This window comes from Lolium rigidum, chromosome 1, assembly GCF_022539505.1.
Source record: "Lolium rigidum isolate FL_2022 chromosome 1, APGP_CSIRO_Lrig_0.1, whole genome shotgun sequence".
NCBI classification, from domain to species: Eukaryota; Viridiplantae; Streptophyta; class Magnoliopsida; order Poales; family Poaceae; genus Lolium; species Lolium rigidum.
In genome coordinates this window covers 347,059,115-347,081,917 of record NC_061508.1, presented here as the reverse complement: position 1 = coordinate 347,081,917, position 22,803 = coordinate 347,059,115, and the positions used below count along the sequence as shown (strand labels likewise).

The window sequence follows — 22,803 nt, the reverse complement described above, 5'->3', positions numbered from 1 at the left end:
GTAGTAAGTATTGTTTTACGGGTGGCACGAACGACCATACTGGCATAGTCAGAATTAAGACGACGACGACTCTGATCATCGTTTTCTCTACCTTACTAGTGTTGAAGAGGGTATTAAAGAACATCATAGGATTCTTGACAATGCAGGTATATTAGGAACAAATGAAATATTTTAAATCTGGATGTTCTGATGGAACTGCCTGAATATTTTTCTTCCCTTCCCGCTCATTGATGTTTATAAGGTGTTCTCTTGCTTTTATTTGGCACCCCAAGTTTTTTCTCTCTCCAGAATTCCCCTCTCTGCATCAAGTTACTTCATTTCACTTTTTTTTTCGATCAAGGATCTTCTTTATTAAATAATTCGCAATGTCTTACAAGGGGAATACAAAGATCAACTCGAAGCCTCCTTCCTAGCGATAACTCGCTACACCTACGATGAAGGGGGGGACCATGAACAAGGCCATACTCCCTGACGGTACACCAACACACATCATCCAAAAAGCAAAACCCTGAGAGTGTGCCGTTGCACACGTCGCAGAGTTCACAACCGCCATCTATCTCAAACCCATCTCCAAGCGAGATCAACGCATTGACCGTGCTAGGCCTGCCGTCGATGTCACCATAACACCAAACAGCTCCACCATCCTGCCCGCGTCCAGCAGTCCTCGCCCGTCTTCGATACTCCGTAGCTCCACGCCGCTGAGAATCATCGATGACAACGTGGTAGATGAACAACACTCCACCAAAAACCACCTCCATCCAGCCGCTGCTCCAAAAACGATGCCCCAAGAGGTAGCACGACGCAGGGAGCGCCGTCATCGTCCGATCCTTGCTGGATCTATGGTTTCCCCCGGAGCAGCACGAGTGAGTTCCCGCAGACTGCGACAACAATGCCTTCAAGAAGGAAGCGACGCTTAACGCCGCCATCGCCCGCCAATCTTGACACGGTTTTCACCGACAGCCGCGAGTCCCCAACTCGGCGAGAGCAAATGGAGAGGCCAGCAAAGATGATGCCTTCGCAGGGGAACGACGCCAATAGCCGCCGCCATCATCCGCCAAGAATGATGTCAAGGCGCGGTGTTCACCGGTGGCCGCTTCGCCGCTAGCTCGTCGTCGACTAGATCTTCATCACCGGGGTAGAGGGATCTCGTGATCCACCACCCCAGCAACCAGCCGACCTCCTCCGGCGAAGAAGAAGGCCGCCTCCACCGTCGAACCCAAGGCTGCTGCCCCGGGCGACCTCGTGTCGCGGGAGAAGCCCGAGACCATCTCCACGCACCGGTGAGAGGCCGGGGGGAAATGGCGCAGACCATGGGCCTGGCCGCCACCCACCACCAGCCCCTGCCGGCGTGCTGCGGGGGGAGCCGACGGGAGGAGGGAATCTGCAGCGCCAGGCCGCCGCCGCCCATCCATCCACGCCGACCGGTCGCAGCGTCGAGGAGGAGGGAACTCGTCCGCCGTCCACTGCACTACAACGAGGAAGGGCCTCCGCCGCTGCCACGCCCCGAGGTCTTTGCCCCGGCGGCGCTGCCGGCGGCGGCGGCGGGAGGCGGCTAGGGTTTGGAGGGTTGGGGGTGCGGGAGGGTTGGAGACCCTAGGTAACGAAAAATTAGGGTTATTCTTGGCTGTCCATTAGTGAAAACCGTGTCTGTCCGACTATCTGGTTATTCTTGGCTTGAGACTTGACAGTAAATTCTTTTGATGCTATTCCTAGCACATCATTTGTCAATACTGCGAATGGACATGCACTTTTCTGTCCGACTATCTGGTTAGTTGTCTGGTTGACTGGAAAGCACATGTAGGCTTCATGCTTTTTATCCTTTACGAACCTGAATTACCTGGTTGACGTATCTGCTGTCTGCGTTCAAAATCACGGGTGCAAGCTTTTCTTTATTTTTCAGCCAGGCACCTTTTGTTTTTGTTTGATATTGTTGACACTTTCTATACATGCACTCACGTATATATGGATGTGCACAGGTTGACATGTATTAGAGTATCCGGCAATTCATCAACATGGATGCATAAACTATAGGTACCATTGATCGCTGAACTTTTCCGTTTTATTGTTTTTGTTTTCATTTGAGAGATCCGTTCGGTGAAAACCTGCCCGACCCCTTATACACGTTTTTACCGGGTGAGATTTGCGGAATTTGTTAGAGCATCTCTAACTGATTCCTTAAAAGGCTTTAGAGGACCAAAAATACGTTGCTAACGGCCCAAACGGTCTCCACAGCCCTGAAATATTCTCCACTAAAACCGCCTCCACGACTATCTGGTTAGTTGTCTGCAGAACCCTGAACAGTTTTAGTGGAGAATACTTTTTTGTTCTCGGCCTCCACGGCCCCGAAATATTCTCCCCCGTGGCAGCTGGACTAAAATTTTTCTCCTCCACCTCACTGCCCCGTCGCCGTATTCCCACCGGTGTTCACACCGTGGACCACCAGTCACGTCGACCGATAGGCCGAAAGACCCGCCGGCCTTTTCCCCTCTGTTCAACCCACTCGCCGGTGCTAGCTATTGTTGGAATCGCGTCCCGAGAGATGCCGCATCGAGACGTTGATTCCGCCAGTGGCGAGGTCGATTCTTTCAGGAAAAGGGGTGTTGGAGCATGGTGGTGTAGACCGACCGCCATGGTCCAAAATCAGCTGACTACAACCATCGTAGCCCTCGGCCGACGAGCTTTACGCCCGGTGGCGGCTTCGATCTTCATCGACGTCCGGTCGTCGCGTTGGCTCGACAGCCGAATTATAACAACCGCTATAGGGTAGCCCGGTCGTCGCACAGCCCCGGCGGAGGCCTCAACCCTTTGCTTGGCTCGATGGTACCGGCCGCGGAGTCCACCTCCGCCGCGCTCAAGGTATTCAACCGAATGTTTATATGACTTGTCTTTTATTTGTGTCAACCGGCTTGACCGAGAGCACCTTCGACTACAGATGAAGAGTTTGAGAGAGATGATCTTCGATGACTCTTCGTTGGAAGAGGAAGAAGAAGACGACGAAGATTTAGAGATGGATTTAATGATGATTTTGAACAAGGGCTGGTGGAGGCTGAGACAAGAATCGCAATTCGGGCTTGTGTATCAACCGGAATAGAGCCGAGGGCCATGATCGAATCATGCAGGATTATTTCAACCCCGGTGCAATCTATACATATAAGTAATTCCGGCGGCTATTTCGGATGCAAAAGGACTAGCTCCTCATAATAACAAAAGCCGTGAAGCATCACGATGATTAGTTCAAGCTTCAGAGGAGTGCATCAGGAGAGATGAGTGTAATCCCCATGATGAAGTGCGTAGCAGCCGTGAGTGTACTTGCACATGGTTGCTTGGCCGACGCCATTGATGACTATGTTTGCATTGGGGAGGACACAATTTTGGAGGCCGTGAGAAGGTTTTGCAAAGCTACGATTGATATTTTTGGTCCAGAGTACTTGAGGGCACCCAACGATGAAGACATCAAGAGACTTCTTGCTGAGAGTGAAGCTCAAGGATTGCCTGAAATGTTCGTTTCAATTTACTGTATGCATTAATTGGAGTTGGAACAATTGTCCAGTTGGGTGGAAAGGTCAATACAAAGGCCACTGGAAAGATGCAACAATAATCCTTGAGGAAATTGCCCCGCATGACCTATGAATATGGCATTCATTAATTATTTGGATTGCATAAAACTCTCAATGATCTTAATGTGTTGTCGAGGTTACCATCATTCTCAAGGCTTATGAAGGGTGAAGCTCCTCCTTGCAACTATGAGGTCAATGGGCATGAGTATTCAATGGGGACTATCTTGCTGACGGCATCTATCCTCCATGGTCCACATTTGTGAAAACAATCCCGCATAGTCTTGTCAATAGCCCCAAGAGATCACACTTCGCAACAAATGCAACAAACATAAATGAAAGATGTGGAGAGAGCCTTCGGTGTGCTTCAAAAGCGCTTTGGCATTATTCGTGGAATAGTCGAGTATTGGAAACCAAAGATCCTATGGCAGATAATGACATGTTGCATCATTTTGCATAACATGATCATTGAAGATGCGAGAGACATGCCAGAGAACTTCAGGTACATCTCAAATGAGACCAGGTTGAGCCTGAGCATGATGCAAACACGATCAGCGGTTCCTCAAAATGAATCGAAGCATTAAGAACCCGGATGCACATGCTCAACTACAGGATGATCTTATTGAACATCACTGGCATCTCCATGGTGAGTAGTTATGTATAATAAATAATTCAATTTGTTATATTTAGTTCGGTTTGTAATATTGATACTTTGGTTCATATGGTTGATTTGCAAAATACAAAAGTTTAGTCCTCTTAAGTTTTTTGGGATCAAATCTATGGCCTAGGGGATAGCGGTTAGAGATGCTTTTAGAGTAGTTGCTCTAAGGCGATTTACACAAAAATAATCCTTTGTTGCAACTATAGCACAGACTGACCCTCCGGGCAAACTATTTCACCCATCTAACTCTTTTGTGTGGTGTGGCGCCCGTGCCTGCGGCGCCACTCTCCCAGCCGACGTGCGCCCTCGACGCTGAGCTGGTGCGTCGATCTGACGTGGCAGGATGTGTGGCGCCCATGGGAGGGGCGCCACACTACTCTTTATATATAATGTCTGTCTGGAGATAACAGCTGTAATAGCTCAATTGGATGAAGCCTTTGCTTCCCAATCCTAGGTCATGAGTTCGAATCTCTGCACCACCCGAATTTATTTTTATTTTTAAAAATTATACTAGACATTGTAGTATGTTTAAAACATAAAATCTAGCCTCGTACTGTTTTGTAGAGTTTTTTTTTTATCTTCTCTTGATTGCCGGGCCAGATTCGTCATACTCGTCCTTCGATCATGGATGGCTGGAAGAGGACCTCAGGACACCTGAACCTCTCTGCGCCAATCGTGATAACTTGACCGTCAGGCAGCTCGTAGCTTTTCTCAACTGAGGAGCTGTTCTTGGCAGTTTCCAGCTCCTGTTCATAATCAAGGGCAACGTATGCAAGCTTCTCCCTTACAATTTCCCGCTCGGCTGAGGTTGTCAAGGAGTAGCCTCTCTCGGTGAGAATCTTCATAAGAGAATCCGTGAGATCCCGGCCAGCAAGATCCAAACGAAGAATGGCGCGAGGAAGCGCGTATCCTTCGTAAATGGGCACTATGTGGCTGACACCGTCACCAGAGTCGAGAACAATACCTGTAGATTGAAAAAACATTCAGCCACAAATTACTGCACTAAACTAAATATAGCTTCACAGCATGATAATTACAATTACTCTCTGAATGCATATGGTATAGCAAGCACTGGGCAGTAATCAAAATTGGCATATCCAATTTACGCAAATTAGTGGATGGCATATGATAAGCATTACGAAAACAGTTTAACATATATCATGACTTAATTATAGGAACTTGACAACAGTTCTACCAGTGGATGGCAGCATAAGCAAAGCATCAAATTGAACTAAAAAGTGGAAACAGTTCATACCAGGAGTACGACCACTTGCATAGAGGGAGAGCACCGCCTGAATTGCAACATACATGGCAGGAACATTGAATGTCTCAAACATAATCTGGGTCATCTTCTCTCTGTTGGCCTTTGGGTTCAGAGGAGCCTCAGTAAGCAACACAGGGTGCTCCTCTGGCGCCACACGGAGCTCATTGTAGAAAGTGTGATGCCAGATCTTCTCCATGTCATCCCAGTTGCTCACAATACCATGCTCGATTGGGTATTTCAGCGTGAGGATACCTCTCTTGGACTGTGCCTCATCACCAACATAGGCATCCTTCTGTCCCATTCCTACCATAACACCAGTGTGCCGAGGGCGGCCAACTATGCTAGGGAAAACAGCCCTTGGTGCATCATCTCCGGCGAAACCAGCCTAGATAATAATAAACCATGAGAAAATGTCATATTAATAAATGCAGGAAATGGCAGTGTAACAGATGAGAGAAAATAATTCTGACCTTGACCATTCCGGTTCCATTGTCACAAACAAGAGGCTGGATGTCCTCACCATCAGCCATTGTCTACAGAATATCTGCAAGTAGCATAAGAATGATATCAACTAACAGCAAGCAATACTGTCGCTCTATAGAGAAATCCATGGCTTGCGATTTTTGACAAAACAGCCATGGATGTGTGCAATGTGTTGCCTAGAAAGTCAAAAGACACCGCTCACACGTTCACAAAGAAAACACTGAAACAGAATCAGGGAAAGCCCCTGATTTTCTGTAAATTTCTCACAGGAGGAAAGCAACTTAATGTGTTGTAGTTCCATCTTGCTAAATAGAAAGTTGGCCAAAAGTAATGCTTTTACACAGTAGAGTAGGATGTTAAAAGTAAAATTTTGACACAGAATCACAAAGAGTTTGTGAAAAACAACTTAATGTGTAAAAGTAGAGTTGAATCTTTTTGACACGCAATCAGGGAAGGCCCCTGATCTTGTGTAAATTTCTCACAGGGAATAAACAAGAGACTGTGGAAACAACTTGACGAGTATGACGAATCTGGCCCTCCTGTGAACAAACAGTTTGCAATCAAGAGAAGATAAAAAAACCTCTACAAAACAGTACGAGGCTAGATTTCATGTTTTAAACATACTACAATATCTAGCATAATTTTTAAAAATAAAAATAAATTAGGGTGGTGCGGAGATTGGAACTAATGACCTGGGATTTGGAAGCAAAGGATTCATCCGATTGAGCTATTACAGTCTTCTCTTATCTTTAGATAGACATTATATATAAAGAGTAGTGTGGCGCCCCTCCCATGGGCGCCACACATCCTGCCACGTCGGATCGGCGCACCAGCTCAGCGTCGAGGGCGCCACGTCGGCTGGGAGAGTGGCGCCAGAGGCACGGGCGCCACACTGCCATATGTGGCGCCCATGGGAGGGCGCCACACAAAAGAGTTAGATAGGTGAAATAGTTCACTGGAGTGATCGGCCTAGTGCTATAGTTGCAGGGTTATTTTTGTGTAAATCGCCTTGCTCTAATAGGATGTAATAGGCTGGATTTTCATATCTTGTATAACTGGAAATTCTGGGTAATTCAAAGTTCCGGGATGAAAACCAATTTCCTGAATGTAAAAGAAAAATTGGTTTCGGGAAAAGAAATGAAAACGTACATCCCGTGAGAGGCGCACCGACCCAAGGTCACAGTCCATAATAAAACTAAGTCTTCCGTGTTTAACGCCACAGCTCCACGTCGCGATGCCGTTGCTATCGCCACCGCCGCCGCCGGCGGCTCCCAGCGGCGGGAGCTCGCGAAGGCTCGGGAGCCGGATCCGAAGGAGGCGATCAAGGAGGAACTGGGCGGCCCTGCCACTGGACGCGTTGCTGTACATCTTCCACAAGCTGGACCACGTCGACCTCATGCTTGGAGCCGCGTCGAGGACGTGCCGCTCCTGGCGCAGCGCGGCACGCGAGCCCGAGCTGTGGCGCCGCATCGACTTGCGCGGCTACTCCCGTCCCTTCCGCGAGACCATCAGTCTCGACAGGATGGCGCGGCTCGCCATCTGGTTCAGCGCCGGGCAGTGCGTGGCATTCATGGCGGAGCACGGCTGCGTGGATGGCGACCTCCTCCTCTTCCTCGCCGAGCGGTAAGATTTATGCTCCCACGAACCTCCCGCTCACCATTACTACTAGCCATTATCATTGATTTCTTGATTCTTTCTCCTTGATTTGGTACTAATTCCATCGATAAAGTGTGGCGATGCCTATAAAGTACTTTTGTCACCACAAGAAGAAGCCAACTTTTATTTTTTTCTTCTTAAAATGTGTATTTTCAGTCAAAAAAGTCGACGAATTATAAGTTCGACCAATCAAGTAAATACCAAATCAGCTTATATATTTTCATAGCATACTTATTATTTATTAAATCATGTAGAAGTTTACATTTTTATCTCGAACTTAAACTATGTTGATTTTGACTAAAAATATACGTCTTTGTTTTGACAAACACCGGTAGGCAACACATACTCGTATGCAATTTTATTTTGTGGGGATTCCATCCACAAAAAGCATAATGCCGATATTTGTACTCCTTATGAACATACTCTATTCAAATGAAATGGTTGAGGGTGATAAAGCGGTTTTCTATTAAAGCAGTAAGGAAACCTCAATATTTCAGGAGTGGTGTTTTGGCACATGGGAGCATATGCTCCCTTTATTTTGAAGTGCATGTTACAGATATTTTGAAATTTCAGAAAATTGAAACGAAAAATTCGGACGTACATCTTCACGTGCTATGCGCTCACAAAGTCGTTTCATGAAAAATTGATTTGTCATGTGGCATGTGTAAAAAAGACAAAATTCAATGCCTAAAATAATACTTTTTAGAAGATAAATTTTCTCTTTTTTACATAGACTACAAAAAAATATTGGTTTCTCGCGAAACTTGAAAAAACACATATATTATGAAGATGTACATGTTGAACTTTATTCAAAATATTCCAACATTTCAAAAAAATATTTTTTTATAGAAGGAGCATACGTATCCGGGACCGAATTGAATTTATGCAATGTCCCTCTTTTTTTACCCTTCAATTACTTGCACCCTTTGAAGTATTGGCAAATAATGTCGGGATTCTTGATCATGTGTTATTCTTGCAGGGCACCCTTACTTAAGAGCCTCCGACTTCCCGTGGTCTGTCATCACAATCAAACATTTGTAGAAGCAATAAAGAAGTTTCCTATGCTGGAGGAGTTGGAGTTTTGCCAATGTAACCACAGGATGTCACATGGATTATTAAGACTTTTGCCACATGTTCTCTGCAACTGAGGCACTTAAAATATGTCAACACAGGAGGTTATCTTCTTGCCGACAATAGAGAGGCCTTAGAAATCGCAAGGATGCACGGGTTAAGCTCCCTGCAGCTTTTCTACTGCAACCTTGATAACAAGGGGCTAACAACCATCATTGACAACTGCCCTCAACTAGAGTCCCTTCACCTTCACTACTGCGCAAATGTTGTTATAGATAGCAGCATGCAAGCCAAGTGTGCCAGGATCAAGACGAAGAAGCTATATCCCTATGCATATAATGACTTCACCAAGTATTTCGAGCCTGGCGACCATATTAGTCACTGCTCCAATTTTCGTTTATCCCGCAATTACGGTGACGAGGTTGACTTTCAGTATTTGTATGCCGAGGACCATGATTCTGCTGACTACGATCATTCTTGCTACTTTAGTCGCGCCGAGGAGACTGATTTTGAGGAGCATGAAAGGAGTTTCATCAATGGCACACGTCGACGTCGACATAGGTACCTTAGAATCTAATAATGAATTGCTGATCTTGATGTGTTCTGCTGGGCCTGGATGTTGCTGTCTTCCTTGATCTCCGGTGAGCCAAGTCTGTTTAAAGTTATTAAATTGTCCTAAACAAGACAACAACTGATCTCCAAAAAAAAAAAAACCATCAGTACATTCTCAACCAGAACATAAAAAAAAAACAGGCCGAAGATGCTTTGTTCAGTTCGCTAGAATGCCAGCAGCTTAATTACACTTTCTCAACCAGAAGCGTGTATCCGATTCTCGCATCTCTTTGTGCGAAACTGAGAATCAAATTTTCCATCCCGTGGATGAGGACTTCATGCAAATAATCAAAGTGCTCCAAATTAATATGCGTGTCCGTTAATTTTAGTCCAAACCGTGGAGGACTGCATGTCTGCATGTGAAGAAGGTTACAAGTGAGTCTCAGTTTGAAGTGTCAGACTGTACATGGTTGAGAAAAAAAAAAGATAGATGAATACTTTGGTCCAAGATTTGCATGATCGCTTCCGGCTGAGTATTGCAATGTTTGAATGCTATTCTTCCAAAGGGCAGGGAGATAAACTTCCCTTGGTCCTCAAGTTCAAAAAAAAAAAACTTCCCTTGGTCCTCAACATGCCCCTTAAAATACAACTTTATAATAAATTCTGAAATAAAAAATTGTTCTAAAAATACTTCGTAGAAATTTCACACACGCAATCATGCATTAAGTGTCCATCTATATACATTTCCTCCAAATATTTATAAATATATTAGCACAATAAAAATGTCGAGATTATGACTCTAGTATATTCTACTCCGAAGAATGAGTACAACTAAATCATAACACCAACTTAGATTTTAGTTTTTCACATAAATTTTCTTCACAAAACAAAACAAAATCGCTTCTTGTGTGAAATAAAAGAAAAAGAAAACTGATATATGAGAACCAACCTGAGGTTGGGTGGTTAGGAGGGTGGTTGTACCCCCAGCCCACTAGAGTTCAAACCCCAGGTTTGACATCTGCGTGTCTCGTAAAGGCGGAATATTCATTCAGTGGGAGGCGACGTTCCAGGCCGACGACGAGGCGCCTGTGGTGACTTCGTCAATTTCAAGATCTAATCCGCCGGCTCAGTCTTCCGGAGGTGCTCATAGGGGTAGGGTGTGCGTGTGTGCGTTCATAGGGGTGAGTGTATGCGCGTGTATGTGAGCGCCTACGTTTGTACTGTGTTTCTCAAAAAAAAAAAAAAAAAAACTGATATATATCATGTCAAAAGCACACCGACCTAGCCAGCTACCACCGTTGCAGTCCATAAAACCAAGTCTTGCGAGGTTAAAGCCACAGCTCCACATCGCGATCGATGCCGTTGCTATCGCCTCCCCCGCCGCCGCCGGCCCGGGCTCCCGGGTGCGGGAGGCGACGACTGAGCCGTATCCGAAGGCGACGATCAAAGAGGGCGGAGAGGAGTAACTGGGCGGAGCTGCCCCTGGACGCGTTGCTCCAGGTCCTCCACAGGCTGGACCACGTCGAGCTCATGTTCGGCGGCGCGGCGAAGGTCTGCCGCTCCTGGCACGCCGCGGCGCGCGAGCCCGAGCTGTGGCGCCGCGTCGACATGCGCGGCCACTCCAGACTCTTCCGGGAGATTATCAGCCTTGACAGGATGGCGCGGCTATCCATTTGGTTCAGCCACGGGCAGTGTCAGTCATTCTTCGGCAAGGGCGACGTCGACGATGACCTCTTCCTCTTCCTCGCCGACCAGTAAGATTCGGTCCCCCAACCTAGATATCCATTCGTTTCTAGGTAATCTGATCTGGAGTTTATCTGTTGTTCGTTCTTGCTTTGGTACAAAATGCATTCTGAAATTACAGTAGAAGTATATGTTTTCCTGAAAAATTTTAGTTTATGTTTTCTCACTGTGAAATAAGAGAAGGCAAAAAAATTTTGTAGTAGGGGAACATCACTGTTTTTGCAAACGTTTATTCAGCTTTTATATGACTTACGACGCGAACTTGGACTCGTCCCCTCCCCCGCTACAGTACCGGAGGGCGATTTCTTGAAACCTCCTAGTCAATCCACCTCGCCGGCGGCGATTCGCTGGTTCCCCTTCCCTCCGCTGGCCGCTCCGGCGCCGGGAGGGTGGGGAAACCCCAGATCTCGTCGTGTAAATAGTGTAGGCTTGAGTAGGTTCCTCACCGACGGCGTCCTGGAGGCGGAGGCGGCGGCGGTGGGTGTTTTGGGGTCGTCTTCTTCCTCTCCGGTGTTGGCGCTCTCTGGAGCCACGACATCAAGCAGGCGTCTTCCTCCCGTGCTCGCGGTCCTAGGTGACCGCCGTGCACGTTCCTTCCCCAACTGGATTTCGGAGCGGTGAATCCAGATCAAGATCTTCAAGTTGCTGATGTTGAAGCCCGGCGGTCGTCATCATCAACGACAAACCGTAGGCGTTGGAGAGCCATGGCCAGACAGGTGGAGAGGGACTTGCTGGACGCGGCTCTGGACGAGCCTAGAAGGCTACACGCGAGGAAGAGGACATGGAGGGCACATCCATCCATTCTAGTCTTCTAGCTTGTATCGGTGTATGTTTGGGGGTGGGTTGCCCCGTTGTGGTGTGATCTGTTGTGGTGTGATCTGGGTAATGGTGTAGTAGGTCTCAGTCTTGTAGCGAGCGGTGGGTGGCGCCGCTTATGTGTGTTAGGTCTCAGACTCGGATGTATGGTTATCTGCCGTTGTGGCTTTATTAATTTAAAGCTGGGCTTAGGCCTTATGTTTAAAAAAAGCCCGGCGGTGCTGCTGTCTTGGCGCTGGATGGAGGCTCCCCGGAGTTCGAGTTTCGACGACTTCCCGTCCGCAGGGGATCATCTTCGTTCCAAGGCTTGGAAGATGCAGTGGGCGCCTCCATCGATGCGTCTTGCTCCTCGCCGGCGTCACTGTGTTGCTGGAGGACCTATTTGTAATTTCTATCCTTCTGGGGTGTCTTCTTGTAACGTTTGGGCTTTAATATAATCAGTGCTTGTTCGCAAAAAAAAAAAAAAGCTTTTATATGACTTAAAATCATCTGAAATTTTCTATTCTCTTTTATGTGAATAACGGAAATGTTTGTGCATATTTCGATGTTATGCACGTTGCTAATTAAGATCGTGGGCTATCTTGCAGGGCACCCTTACTGAAATGCCTTCATCTTATCGATTGCCATGATGTAACCAATGAAGCCTTCGCAGAGGCAATAACTAAGTTTCCTCTGCTGGAGGAGCTCGAGCTTTGCAAATGTTACAGTATATATGACGCACGGGTGTTTGAGGTTGTTGCCACAGCTTGTCCACGGGTGAAGCACTTCAAGCATGTGAAAGACGAAGGATATGCACAATTTCATGAAATTGTATACCGTGCTGAACCCAACAGTGGAGCTATGGCAATTGCAAGGATGCATGAGCTAAGGTCCTTGCAGCTTTTCCGATGTAGCCTGGATGGCCAAGGGCTGACAACCATCCTTGACAACTGCCTTCACCTAGAGTCCCTTGACATACGCAGGTGTTGGAATATCACTGTCCTGGATAGCAGCCTTCGATCCAAGTGTGCCCGTGTCAAGACGAAGAAGCTGTATCCATATGCATTCACTGATGATTGGGAGCATTTTCAGTCCGGTAGCCACGATGACTTCACCAATGACTCAGAGTATTTCGAGCCCGGCAGCCCTATTAGTTATTGTTCTTCATGGTCTATGGATTTTTCCCACCATGAAGATGATAATGATGAGCGTGATTGTCAGGTTTTTTTCATCGCGCCATGTGACTCTGATGATTCCGATCATTCTCGCTACTTTAGTGACGCCGATAAGATCGAGTTTGAAGAGCATGATAGGATACTTTCCAAGGGCATGCGTAGGTGCATGAGAATCTAAAAGAATTGATCTACACTTCTAGATGTGCCGACAGAAGTGCCTGGCCAGATTGGACCCTCTTACATGGCCGGTAATTTCTTGCTTTGATTTTTGTCCGCAGGCAGTTTCTTTTATTGGGGTTCGTACGAGTGTTGTTTCATTTACGAAATCAGACTAAATATACTCCATTAATAGGATTTCTGGACTCCTAGATTATACGTACTACTAGCTCAGTTTATATTGCCATAAAGAGGTCAGCGCAATAAGGAGGTCAGCGGTGTTTTACTTCAGTTCGCTTGAAACAAGTAGAGCAGGCTGAGGAAACACATTGTAATACCATTTGCGCTTTCTACACCAGAATGATTGATTTTCTCACTACTATTATTAGATTCGGCTGAAAATTTTCAGTAGCCTACCTGTTATCCACCCTCCCTGGAGGCGTGATCCTGTAACAAACTCTCCTTCTTTGCAACGAAAAGAAACGCAATGTCTCTGCGTTTTGTTGAAAAAAATTTATTAGTAGCCTATGTGATGCTTTCGGCTTCATCAATCACTGACCCTGTAAATATCCATGTAAAACTGACACTGACATGGATGTTTTTGTCCTCTTGGTGAGATCGGTCATATCTGCAATTTCCGTTCAGCGTTACGTATAGCTTTTGCTTCAAATTGTCCCCTGCTTTCTTTGCTTCGATTTTCGACCAAAGTTCTGCAGGTGGGCATGACGTGCAGACCACCCTCGTAGGAAGAGTCTTGAGCGATCTCAACTAATCTGGGGCACCACCGTACCGGCAGCCCAGAAAGGAAATCCATATATGGAGCCCTAACCCTCAGCACGCACACGCTACGCCACGCCATGCCCTCCCCCTCTCGCCGCCGAGGCGCCCGCTATCGGCGCAGCCGCAAGAAGGCAACGGCGACGGTTCCAGCGGAGGAGGAGAGTCCGAATAAGTGGGCGGACATGCCGCTGGACTGGATCTTGGCCATCTTCGACAAGCTTGATCACATTGACATCCTGATGGGCGCTGACCAGGTGTGTCGCTCCTGGCGTCGCGCAGCGCGGGACGAGCCCGAGCTATGGCGCCGCATCGTGATGCGCGGCAACGCCGACCTCTCCTTTAGGCTCAACCGCCAGGGGATGGCCTGCGCTGCAGTCCGACCGTAGCGCGGGGCAGTGCGAGGCGTTCTGCGGCGAGTACGCCGGCGACGACGGATTCCTCTTGTACCTAAGCGAGCAGTGAGCATCTAAACTTCCTGAAGAATCTTTCATTAAGATTTAGCTTAACTCGCTTGCTCGTTTAAGGTCCAAAATATATCTAGTGTTAGTGGTGGTCGACCTGATTTTAGTTCCAACAAGTCTGATTTTATGGATGTTTCCTTGGTTAGGCTGGGCAGATGGCTTCATGCCTTGATCTTTTCGTTGATTCTCTGGTTGTTGCATATGCTATTAATTGCAGTTTACTTTCAAAACTTTACTACAGATAACTTTGGTTTTAATGATCATGTCAATTTATCTTCTCATTTGTATCCCTTTTCAAAACGCTAAATATTTGTTTCTGTTGAGCAGCTGGATCGGCCATAGTTTAGTTGGCTCATAGTTAACGAGCTGCTCGGATCGTTAAGGCTCGGCTCGTTAAGCTCGTGATCATTAAAGCTCGAATCGTTAAGCTCGTTAAGAATAATGAGCTGAAATCATTGTTCGGCTCGACTCGTTATGTTCTTGCGAGCGCTCGCGAGCAGCTCGTTAAGGAGGCAATGGAAAACAAACATGTGTGCATTGCATGGTGAGGAAGCGAGGAAGCCTAAGTTTTTAGATCCTAATGTAGGAGTTTCAAGCATGGTTAAAGAACACTATTTTGCTTGGCCCCTTCATGCCAAATATTTGAGATAACTAAAGTGACTCGCAGTCAAAACTGGTGAAACCTATCTTGTTACCGATCTTAACGAGTAGCTCACGAACATAGTCGGCTCGATTGTTTAGCTCGTTAACCTTAATGAGCAAAAACCGATGCTCAGCTTGGCTCGTTAACAAAACGAACCGAACTCAAACGAGTCGAGGAAACGAGCACTCATTTAACTCGCCGAGCTTCGAGCTTTTTGTCCAGCCCTACTCATAGTAGCCCGTAGTAGGTCGATCATGTAAACACTTGTCAATAAGCTGCTCCTTGGAAGATGGTACCTAAATACTTTCTCCCTGCTCTGAAGACTTATCGTTCTCCCTGAAAAGGACCTGCCCTCAAGATTGTCTATTTGAATTTAGTTCTTAATAAGCTGCTCCTTGGAAGATGGTACCTACATACTTTCTCTCCATCAGCGATGATTCTGATCGACTTCAGGGGGACTAGCCGCTCCCCCGTTCCCGCCGCCCCCCCGAGGCGGCCGGGGCGCCCCCAACCCTCCCCTCCAGCCGTCCCCCTCCTCCCCCCCACTTTCCCCTGCTGCCGTCGCCGGTGTGAGCCGCCGGGCAAAGCCCGCGCGGTGCTGGCGGCGATGGAATCTCTCTTCCCCGCGCACGAGACGGTCCGACGGGGCGGCTCCCGATCTGGCGGTGGCGAAGTCCGGCGGGCTGGGCTTCGGCAGCAGCTCCTCCGGCCGTGCAGGGTGGCCAGCCCGGTGGTTGCGAAGGCGGCGCCTCGGGCGCGCCTCTGGTCACCCTTTCCCGCGCGTCGCGGCGGGCCCGTCGGGGCGGGCCGTGACTGCACGGCGGCGCGGTGGTTCCTGGCCGGCGCGGAGTTTCTCCGTCTGGCGCGTCGTGGCCGCCGCTGGCTGTGTTGGTCCGGCCGGATTTGGGCTTGTGGGCCCAGATCTAGGCTTGGCAGGGCCTGGCTAGTTGATCTCTTCTGCCTGGGCGGATGAAGTGGGCCTTGAACGTGGCGGTGGCGTAGCCGTTGGTTGGGGCTTTCCACGTTCGGCGCTTGATCCTTTGTTGATCCGGTAGCTTCCCTCGTTCACATCGGTGGCTTCCTGCATCGCAGGTCTCCGATGCTGGCCGACTCAGTTAGGGTTTGAGTCTATTGGTCAATGCATGTTTGCCGGGGTGGGCAGCATGGCTCGGGCTACAACTGATGCCGTGGTTGTGGTTTTTCCCTCCAACCTTCAGGGTCGCGCTAGTGCAGCTGTTGCTTTTGTGTTCATGTTGTGTTCAAACCTAGTTGGGGATAGGTCTTAGTGTGACTCGGGTTGGAGGTGCGGTAGCGAGCTCTGCTTTGTCCGCTCTACGTCCTCGCGACGGCGACCTGATTTTTGACCCGATGGGATCTTAGCGAAAGCTGCGCATGGCTTTGCCATTATCGGTGACGGCGTCACCTTTCGGGTGTCGCTCCCTTGTTGAAGGCGTCCCGAAGATGATCCCCCGAATCGAACTGAGGGATTCCGTCCCTCCGCCTCATTCTGCCCCCTTGGTGGCCCCACTTCGGGCAGGCTTCTCTTGTAGTGTCTTGTGGATCACCCTTTGATCTCTCGCTGATGTCCCAACCCTCTCACCTCGTCGATCGGGCTACTTTTACACGGCTTGCTTTGGTAGCTGACGGCCCGCCTAGTGCCTTGGGGGCTTTGCTAGGTCGGCGTCTGGTCGTAGTTTCGCCGGTGTGTCTATCCCAATGCCTGTAGAAGACGTTGTGTTTCTGGGTCTGGACCTAGCCCGAGCTCGGGGGTGGTGGTTCGGGGTCTGGGTGAAAGCTTTGCAGGACTTTGGTCTCTGCCGACGATGATGACGCATTCGCGCACCATGCACCTTCTTGGAAGCGTGGTTGCAAGACCCCCCTCCTTTGGATCCTCAAGCTCTGCCAGGCTGCTGGCCCATCGTTGAGTCCCCCTTGGGCTGTTGCTCTGGTGCGTAGGAGGTTTGTTGGCGTGGACTAAGAGACGTGCTCTCTCCGGTGCAACAGAAGACAAGGCTCCCTCAACCTGGCGCTTGTTGGCGTTCTTTGTGTTGTCTTTTTGTTTTTGGTTTCTCGGTTTACGCGTTGTATGTGTGTGTTGTATATCTTGGTGTAAGTCCTAGCTAGTTGATGGCTTTGTTAATTCAAAGCTGGGCTCATTTCGAGCCTTCCGTCTAAAAATACTTTCTCTAAGACCTTTTAGCTGTGGTGTAGGTTCAGTCATTTTAGTGTGTATCTAGACATGTTTATGTAGGTTCACTCATTTTAATCTGTATCTAATCCACTTCGAAATATCTAAAGGATCTTACATTAGTGAACAGAGGAAGTCTATACTCTAGTAAGCTTCCGCTGGATAAATAATGACCGAAGAAGCTCTTTGGTGGGCAATTGTGGGTTAAGCCTCCTTCGTTCGTCCGCGGTAGAAATCAAACAAAAGTGAGTGGGAGAGGGGTAGAGCCTTAGAAGTTAGAAGTTAAAAAGAAGCATACAACAACCAGACCGGCCCCCGCGTCGCTCCCTCCCCTGGGCGACACGGGCGGCGGAGCAAATCCCGGCTAGCCACCACCGAAACCCCACCCACCTCCTTCTCTGCCGTCGCCGGTGTGCTCCGTCGGGCAAAGCCCGCGCGGAGCCGGCGGCGTCAGGCCCCGTTTCTCCTCTAGCCGGGAGGGGCTGCACACGGGATTGGGGAACCCGTGGCAGCGGGATTCGCTGCGGGCTTCCATGGCGGCTGGAGCAGGAGGTGGCGCTGGGGAGGTTGCTGCTGGTGGGCGCGGAGGAGGAGCCCTGCGCGCGGCGGCCCGGGCGCTACGGCTGGCGGCGGCGATGCGGGCCCAATCTGGGCTCAGCTTGGGCCAGGCGGGCCAGGGCAGATGCGGTTGCTGGGCAGCTCGCCTTGCTGCTTGGCGGCCAGACTTGGGGAAGACGGGGCCTGGCCGTTTGTATGCGGGGAGGAGATGCGTGGGTGGTGGCCGCTGCTTGGGGGGCTTTCCTCCTTCGGTTGGCTTGCTCCAGAGGCGGGCGAGGATGCCGGGGCGGCGGCCCCGGAGCAGCGGCTGCGGCTTTGGGCGCGGCCAGGCAGAGCATTTGCCGCGGCGTGAGGTGCAGCGGTGGATGGTCTTGCGGTGGAGATGGTGGTCGATGACATGGTCTTGCTGCCTCCCAGCGGCTCCCCGAGCTTCGCGTTCTGGGTTCGAACTCCGGGTGAAAGCCTTGCACCGACTCCGGTATGTGCCGATGACGGCGGCGCCTTCGAGCGTCGTATCCCTTCTTGTTGGCGTTGTTGTGGAGTTCCGATCCCGACCGACGCGAGTGGCTTCAAGTTCTCCGGGTGAAAATCTAAGCTCCATCGGGAGCGGGCGACGGTGACGGACGCGTCATTACCTTGTTGGAGGGGTCGCCTTGGAGCTCTTGGCCTTTGCGGTGCGACGGGTTCTCGGTGATGGGGCACATGGCTATGTGCTCTTGGGCAGCGGACGCCAGGGCGGCGGTCCTGGACGGTGGTGGCACTTCGAGGCGGCGGCCTTGAGCTCCTTTGCGGCAGCGGCCCTATGGGGCGGGGTCGTGGCGCTGCTTGGTTTTGGGTGGCGATTCTGGGGCTGCGTGGGCGGCAAGGTCGTCGACCCGGCTGGTTCGTCCTCGGGCTATGCGAAGGTCGTCCTGGTTGCTATGTCAGGGCGGCGGCCCCGAAAGCATGGTGCTTGGGTGGCGACTTGGATATCTGTGTGGACGGCGAGTTTGTCGACCCGTCTGGTTCGTCTTCGGGCAATGCGAAGGTTGTTCTGGATGGTACGTCGGGGCGGCGGCCCCGGAGTTAGAGGTGTGTTTGTTGCGTTGGTAGCCTGCGTGGGACTCCTCGCTTGTGCGGTTTTTCGTCTCGGTTTTTCTTATAAACCGGGCAATGTATGTTTTTGGACCCGGTTTCCCTTATAAACTGGGTCATTCTGTGCATAACACTCTATCTATCTAATCGGACGGCAGATTCGACAGCCTTTTCCTCAAAAAAAAAAAAAAAAAGAAGAGGTAGGCGGTTAGGCCTGTGCAGAAGGCAGGGGAAGAGTAAGAATGTTGCGTTCTTCTCTGCTAAACGATAGGGGGGTGCTGTCGGAATTTCTCCCGTGGTCATGAGTGACCGCTAAGTGGCAGCCCACTTAATGATCTTGACATAGTAATTGGTAAAATTTTAGCATGATCTTTATATTCTAGGCAATACACAGGAGATAAAATTCTTTGTTCAGCTACCATAATAGCTGTTTCTGAAATTTGGAAGTGTTTAGACTTCAGAGGCCAACAGATAACTATGTAAGAAACAATATTTGGTAACTGGTAGCTGGACTGAACTTCGAAAATGACTTCAGAGTTCAGACTTACGAGAGATAGAGACTGAAGCTAACTAAAAACTACTACTATTTAACTTATGGTTTGGCTAATTTTTGTTTTTGAAACATAGACTTCACTTTGTTCAACTTACACAAGAATCGTCAGATCAATGCAACTACTGTGGCCACATTAATTGGCATATAACTTTGGTAGATATTCATTCTAACAATTAATCTTCCACGTTTCCAGACCTGACAACAAATTTATAGGTAAACATTGTCCAAGCATGGATCTGTTATCAAATGCTTTCATCCTTTGTGATGACTTATTCTTGATTCAATCCGTTGAGTATTGTTTTATTTTAGCTGTCCTTATTTCAAACTGGCTATACTTTGTTGTATCTTAAATAACAGAACAGTCTTCTGTATATTAGTTGTTGGTTCGTTAGAATAATACGTGTTCTTTCTTTGCAGGTCTCCCTGTTTGAAGAGCCTTCGCCTCATCTCTTGCGACTGCGTCTCATTGGAAGGCTTTGTAGAGCTAATAACAAGGTTTCCTCTCCTAGAGGAGCTCGAGCTGTCGCACTGTTCTGAGCTAATAGAAAGGACACACATCTAAGTTGTACGAGATTCTTGGGCCAGCATGCCCACACCTGAAGCATTACAGGCTGAACGGGCGACAACATAGGAAGAATTCAGTGTATAAACTTGCAGGGTGAAGATCTAAGGTTTGGTCTTAATTGATTGTGTCTGGCAATGACCTTGCTAAAGGCATTGTTTTGTGAGTGCGGACTTTCTTCGGGATGAAAATCTAGTCATTGATGAGGGCCGCTTGTGCACTGTTCCTTCCTGGAAGCGTCGCTTTTGGAGTTGAAGGATTCCTAGTGCTGTTTTGGTGGTGTTTGGTGCGTTGTTACAAGAAATTGGTCACTTTAGCGAGACTTTTCTTTTATGTCATCACTATGGCCATTAGGCACTACGTAGTTGCAGAAGCTGAGTATAATTGGTATCTTCGCAATATTAATATATATTTTTTAATAAAAAAAAACATTGCTTGGATCAGTTTGATGGTTTGCGATGGAGGTGGGGTACAGACCATGATGCCCGGGGTATTGCAACTATGCACGAGTTGCGCTCATTGCAGATCATCGACAACAACCTCACCAGCGAAGGGCTGGCAGCCATCTTGGAGAACTGCCCGCGCACCTGGAGTCGCTGGACACATGCCATTGCTTCAATGTCAGCATGCGCACGTTCTTTCGCAAAGAAGAAGTAGACAGGTATGTCTACTACGGCCTTCATGTAATGAGAATAATCTTCGAGCATGCGCTTGTCCATGTAGAGAATAGCTTTCTCGTCAAGCACCATAGCCTTACCATCTTCTTCGTTGTAAGCAACGGTATAACCATGCATATTGCGGTGCACTGAGTAACTACATGTACTCTATTTTTCTGCAATCGAAGAATAAATTTCTACCTGCAGACCTTCATCCTTATGGCAACCTGGGACGTCATGTGTTGGAGATTCTTCATCCTCATTGATCTTTTCCCACCGAAGCTGCATTATTATGTAGTACAAACTACTGTGAGAAAGAAAGTAAGCATGCATGGCTAAGAAAAACAAAGAAGGTTGTTCATTAGGAAATATTGCCTAATTTTATATGCATCTCCAATGAGGCAATTGCCTCTTTAATGTTGCTTCTCCTTGGGATTAGCAATGTAGTGAAAATCATCTCTACCATGTAGTTGATTTCGAAACAAATTTACAAGTAGGACTCACTGCAAGACCACCCGCATATTGCGGCACATAAGTTGGATGACACATCACCAGGCTTCAGAAGTTTTTGTCCCCCGGTAGATATACTTGTCGCAACACATGGCAAGGATGATGTATAGTTATGCACCGTGGAATATTTGATCTACCCGTACAAAAGTACGTCGTGGTAATGCCACAAAAGGCATGGGCGCAGACATTACTACAACAAGTAATCCTGTTGAATACCCAGCCTGCTGAGCCCCTCTCCCGCACAAGCATTGTGGGTCGTTAGATTCAGGATAGAAGTCATCCTAGCCATCAACTTGGGCCAGTAAACAATTCCTTTTGTTACCGCAACGTGAGACTCTGCATGTGATTTGCGGTAGGCCTATGCTAGGCTGCCCCACATTGCAGCTTTACAAGCCGTGGAAACTAAAAAAAACCATGCATGGTGTAGAAAAATAATTCCCTTCTCCCTTTTGTTGTAACCATTGTCTCTCTTCTCCTGGTTCCGTGTCGCCGCCGTCGTCGCACCATATCCAGACGAACAGATGAGTCTCTCTTTGCCTATAGCCTTTGCCCTCGCCGGCAATTTTCGCTGCCCTCACAGAGCCTGACACTAGACACGGTGATAGCCCCTCCTGGTGTCTCTCCTCTCTTCTTTTCCTCTCAAGTCCCAAGCTCTTCCTTGCGTCAAAACCTCACCGCAGGTAGCGGGCAACCCCGCCTCATTAATCCAGCCTGCTCTGTTAGTCCGGTCCGGCAGCAGCTACGCCGACGACAGCAGCTATAATCGATTAATCTCTATTTTGCTAGGACCAGCTCACTAGCGACCCCCTCTCCCAGGTCGGGAGCGCAGGAAGCTAGGGACAACGAGAAGGGGGCTTCGCAGCCAGGACCAGTGGTCTGTGCCGCTGGAGCCAGACAACGCGTAGGGGCAACATCAGGATGTCAGCGGTGCTTTGGCGGGCGGCCGCCAAACCCGAAGGCGACGACCCATGAGTGGCCCCGTGGGGACGGCAGGACCGCAGGAGGAGGCGGTTCCGATTAGTTAGTGCAGGTAATGACTGACGAGGAGTAGAAACTTGCCTCCATTCATTTCAATGTCCAAATTCAGTTTCAGATGCTTCTCACACTTTTCTTTTAGATGACTTCCAAATGTGTTCTTGCAATTGCTTCTCCAATACAAAGTTTGTGAGTGAGTTCTTCGCTTGCGGGTGAGATCATTTGTTCTCTGTGGTCGCATGATCAATACTTATCTGAAAATGTTCTTTGCGTCTGTGCCACACCTTCATATGTCAAGATGTGATGCATGATCGGAGTTGATTTATTCAGATAGATGATTACAGTTGTTTGAAAATTCAAATATAGTTCTTCACATTTCAACAGGGTCAGTGAGTTCAAGGTTGAGGAGATATGCCTCAAAGTTTTTCTAGATTTTAATCATTCCCCTGTTCTACGTTACAGCAGGCTTAAAGTGACCTAGAACTTGTGGAGATAAGATTTTGGTAAATATTCTTAACAGGTTATTTCGGACTTGCGGGTTGTTTAAAATTTGAGTTAGTGCCAAATAGAAGCATCTCACTTAATGGGTTTCCAGGCTCAGCCACTCACTTATCTGAGAATGGAGCAGTTCAGGTGTTCATATGTTCACGAACAGTGGCCTTTAGGTAGGCATTGTTGTTCTACATACTATGATTTCTGCCATTGTTTGAAGAATGTTTGATTCGGTTAGTTG

The 22,803-nt window shown here is 48.5% G+C and overlaps 3 protein-coding genes and 1 pseudogene across 3 annotated transcripts; 3 read left to right on the top strand and 1 right to left on the bottom strand.

The window, feature by feature from the left end:
* Window positions 1-4,820: 4,820 nt before the first annotated feature.
* On the bottom strand, window positions 4,821-6,009 carry LOC124664557 (actin-97-like). Its single transcript, XM_047202048.1, has 3 exons — window positions 5,950-6,009; window positions 5,471-5,864; window positions 4,821-5,179 (listed from the first exon to the last, which is right to left on the bottom strand). Exons 1-3 carry the CDS (start codon window positions 6,007-6,009, stop codon window positions 4,821-4,823), a joined length of 813 nt encoding a protein of 270 aa, XP_047058004.1.
* A 1,187-nt stretch (window positions 6,010-7,196) lies between these two features.
* Window positions 7,197-7,589, top strand: LOC124684807 (F-box protein SKIP19-like). The gene has a single exon (XM_047219058.1). The coding sequence runs from the start codon at window positions 7,197-7,199 to the stop codon at window positions 7,587-7,589; it is 393 nt and encodes a 130-aa protein (XP_047075014.1).
* A 3,008-nt stretch (window positions 7,590-10,597) lies between these two features.
* LOC124684805 (putative F-box/LRR-repeat protein 22) lies at window positions 10,598-10,999 on the top strand. The gene has a single exon (XM_047219055.1). The coding sequence runs from the start codon at window positions 10,598-10,600 to the stop codon at window positions 10,997-10,999; it is 402 nt and encodes a 133-aa protein (XP_047075011.1).
* Window positions 11,000-14,072: 3,073 nt separating this feature from the next.
* Window positions 14,073-22,551, top strand: LOC124664545 (annotated as a pseudogene).
* The last annotated feature ends 252 nt before the right edge of the window (window positions 22,552-22,803 follow it).

Bases quoted from the DNA above. Each gene is read 5' to 3' on its own strand.
- LOC124684805 (XM_047219055.1), top strand. From the start codon at position 10,598: ATGCCGTTGCTATCGCCTCCCCCGCCGCCGCCGGCCCGGGCTCCCGGG.
- LOC124664557 (XM_047202048.1), bottom strand. From the start codon at position 6,009: ATGGCTGATGGTGAGGACATCCAGCCTCTTGTTTGTGACAATGGAACC. The intron at 5,865-5,949 runs GTCAGAATTATT...ATTATTATCTAG, and splicing joins ATGGAACCGGAATGGTCAAG to GCTGGTTTCGCCGGAGATGA. The intron at 5,180-5,470 runs GTATGAACTGTT...TTCAATCTACAG, and splicing joins TGCAAGTGGTCGTACTCCTG to GTATTGTTCTCGACTCTGGT.
- LOC124684807 (XM_047219058.1), top strand. From the start codon at position 7,197: ATGCCGTTGCTATCGCCACCGCCGCCGCCGGCGGCTCCCAGCGGCGGG.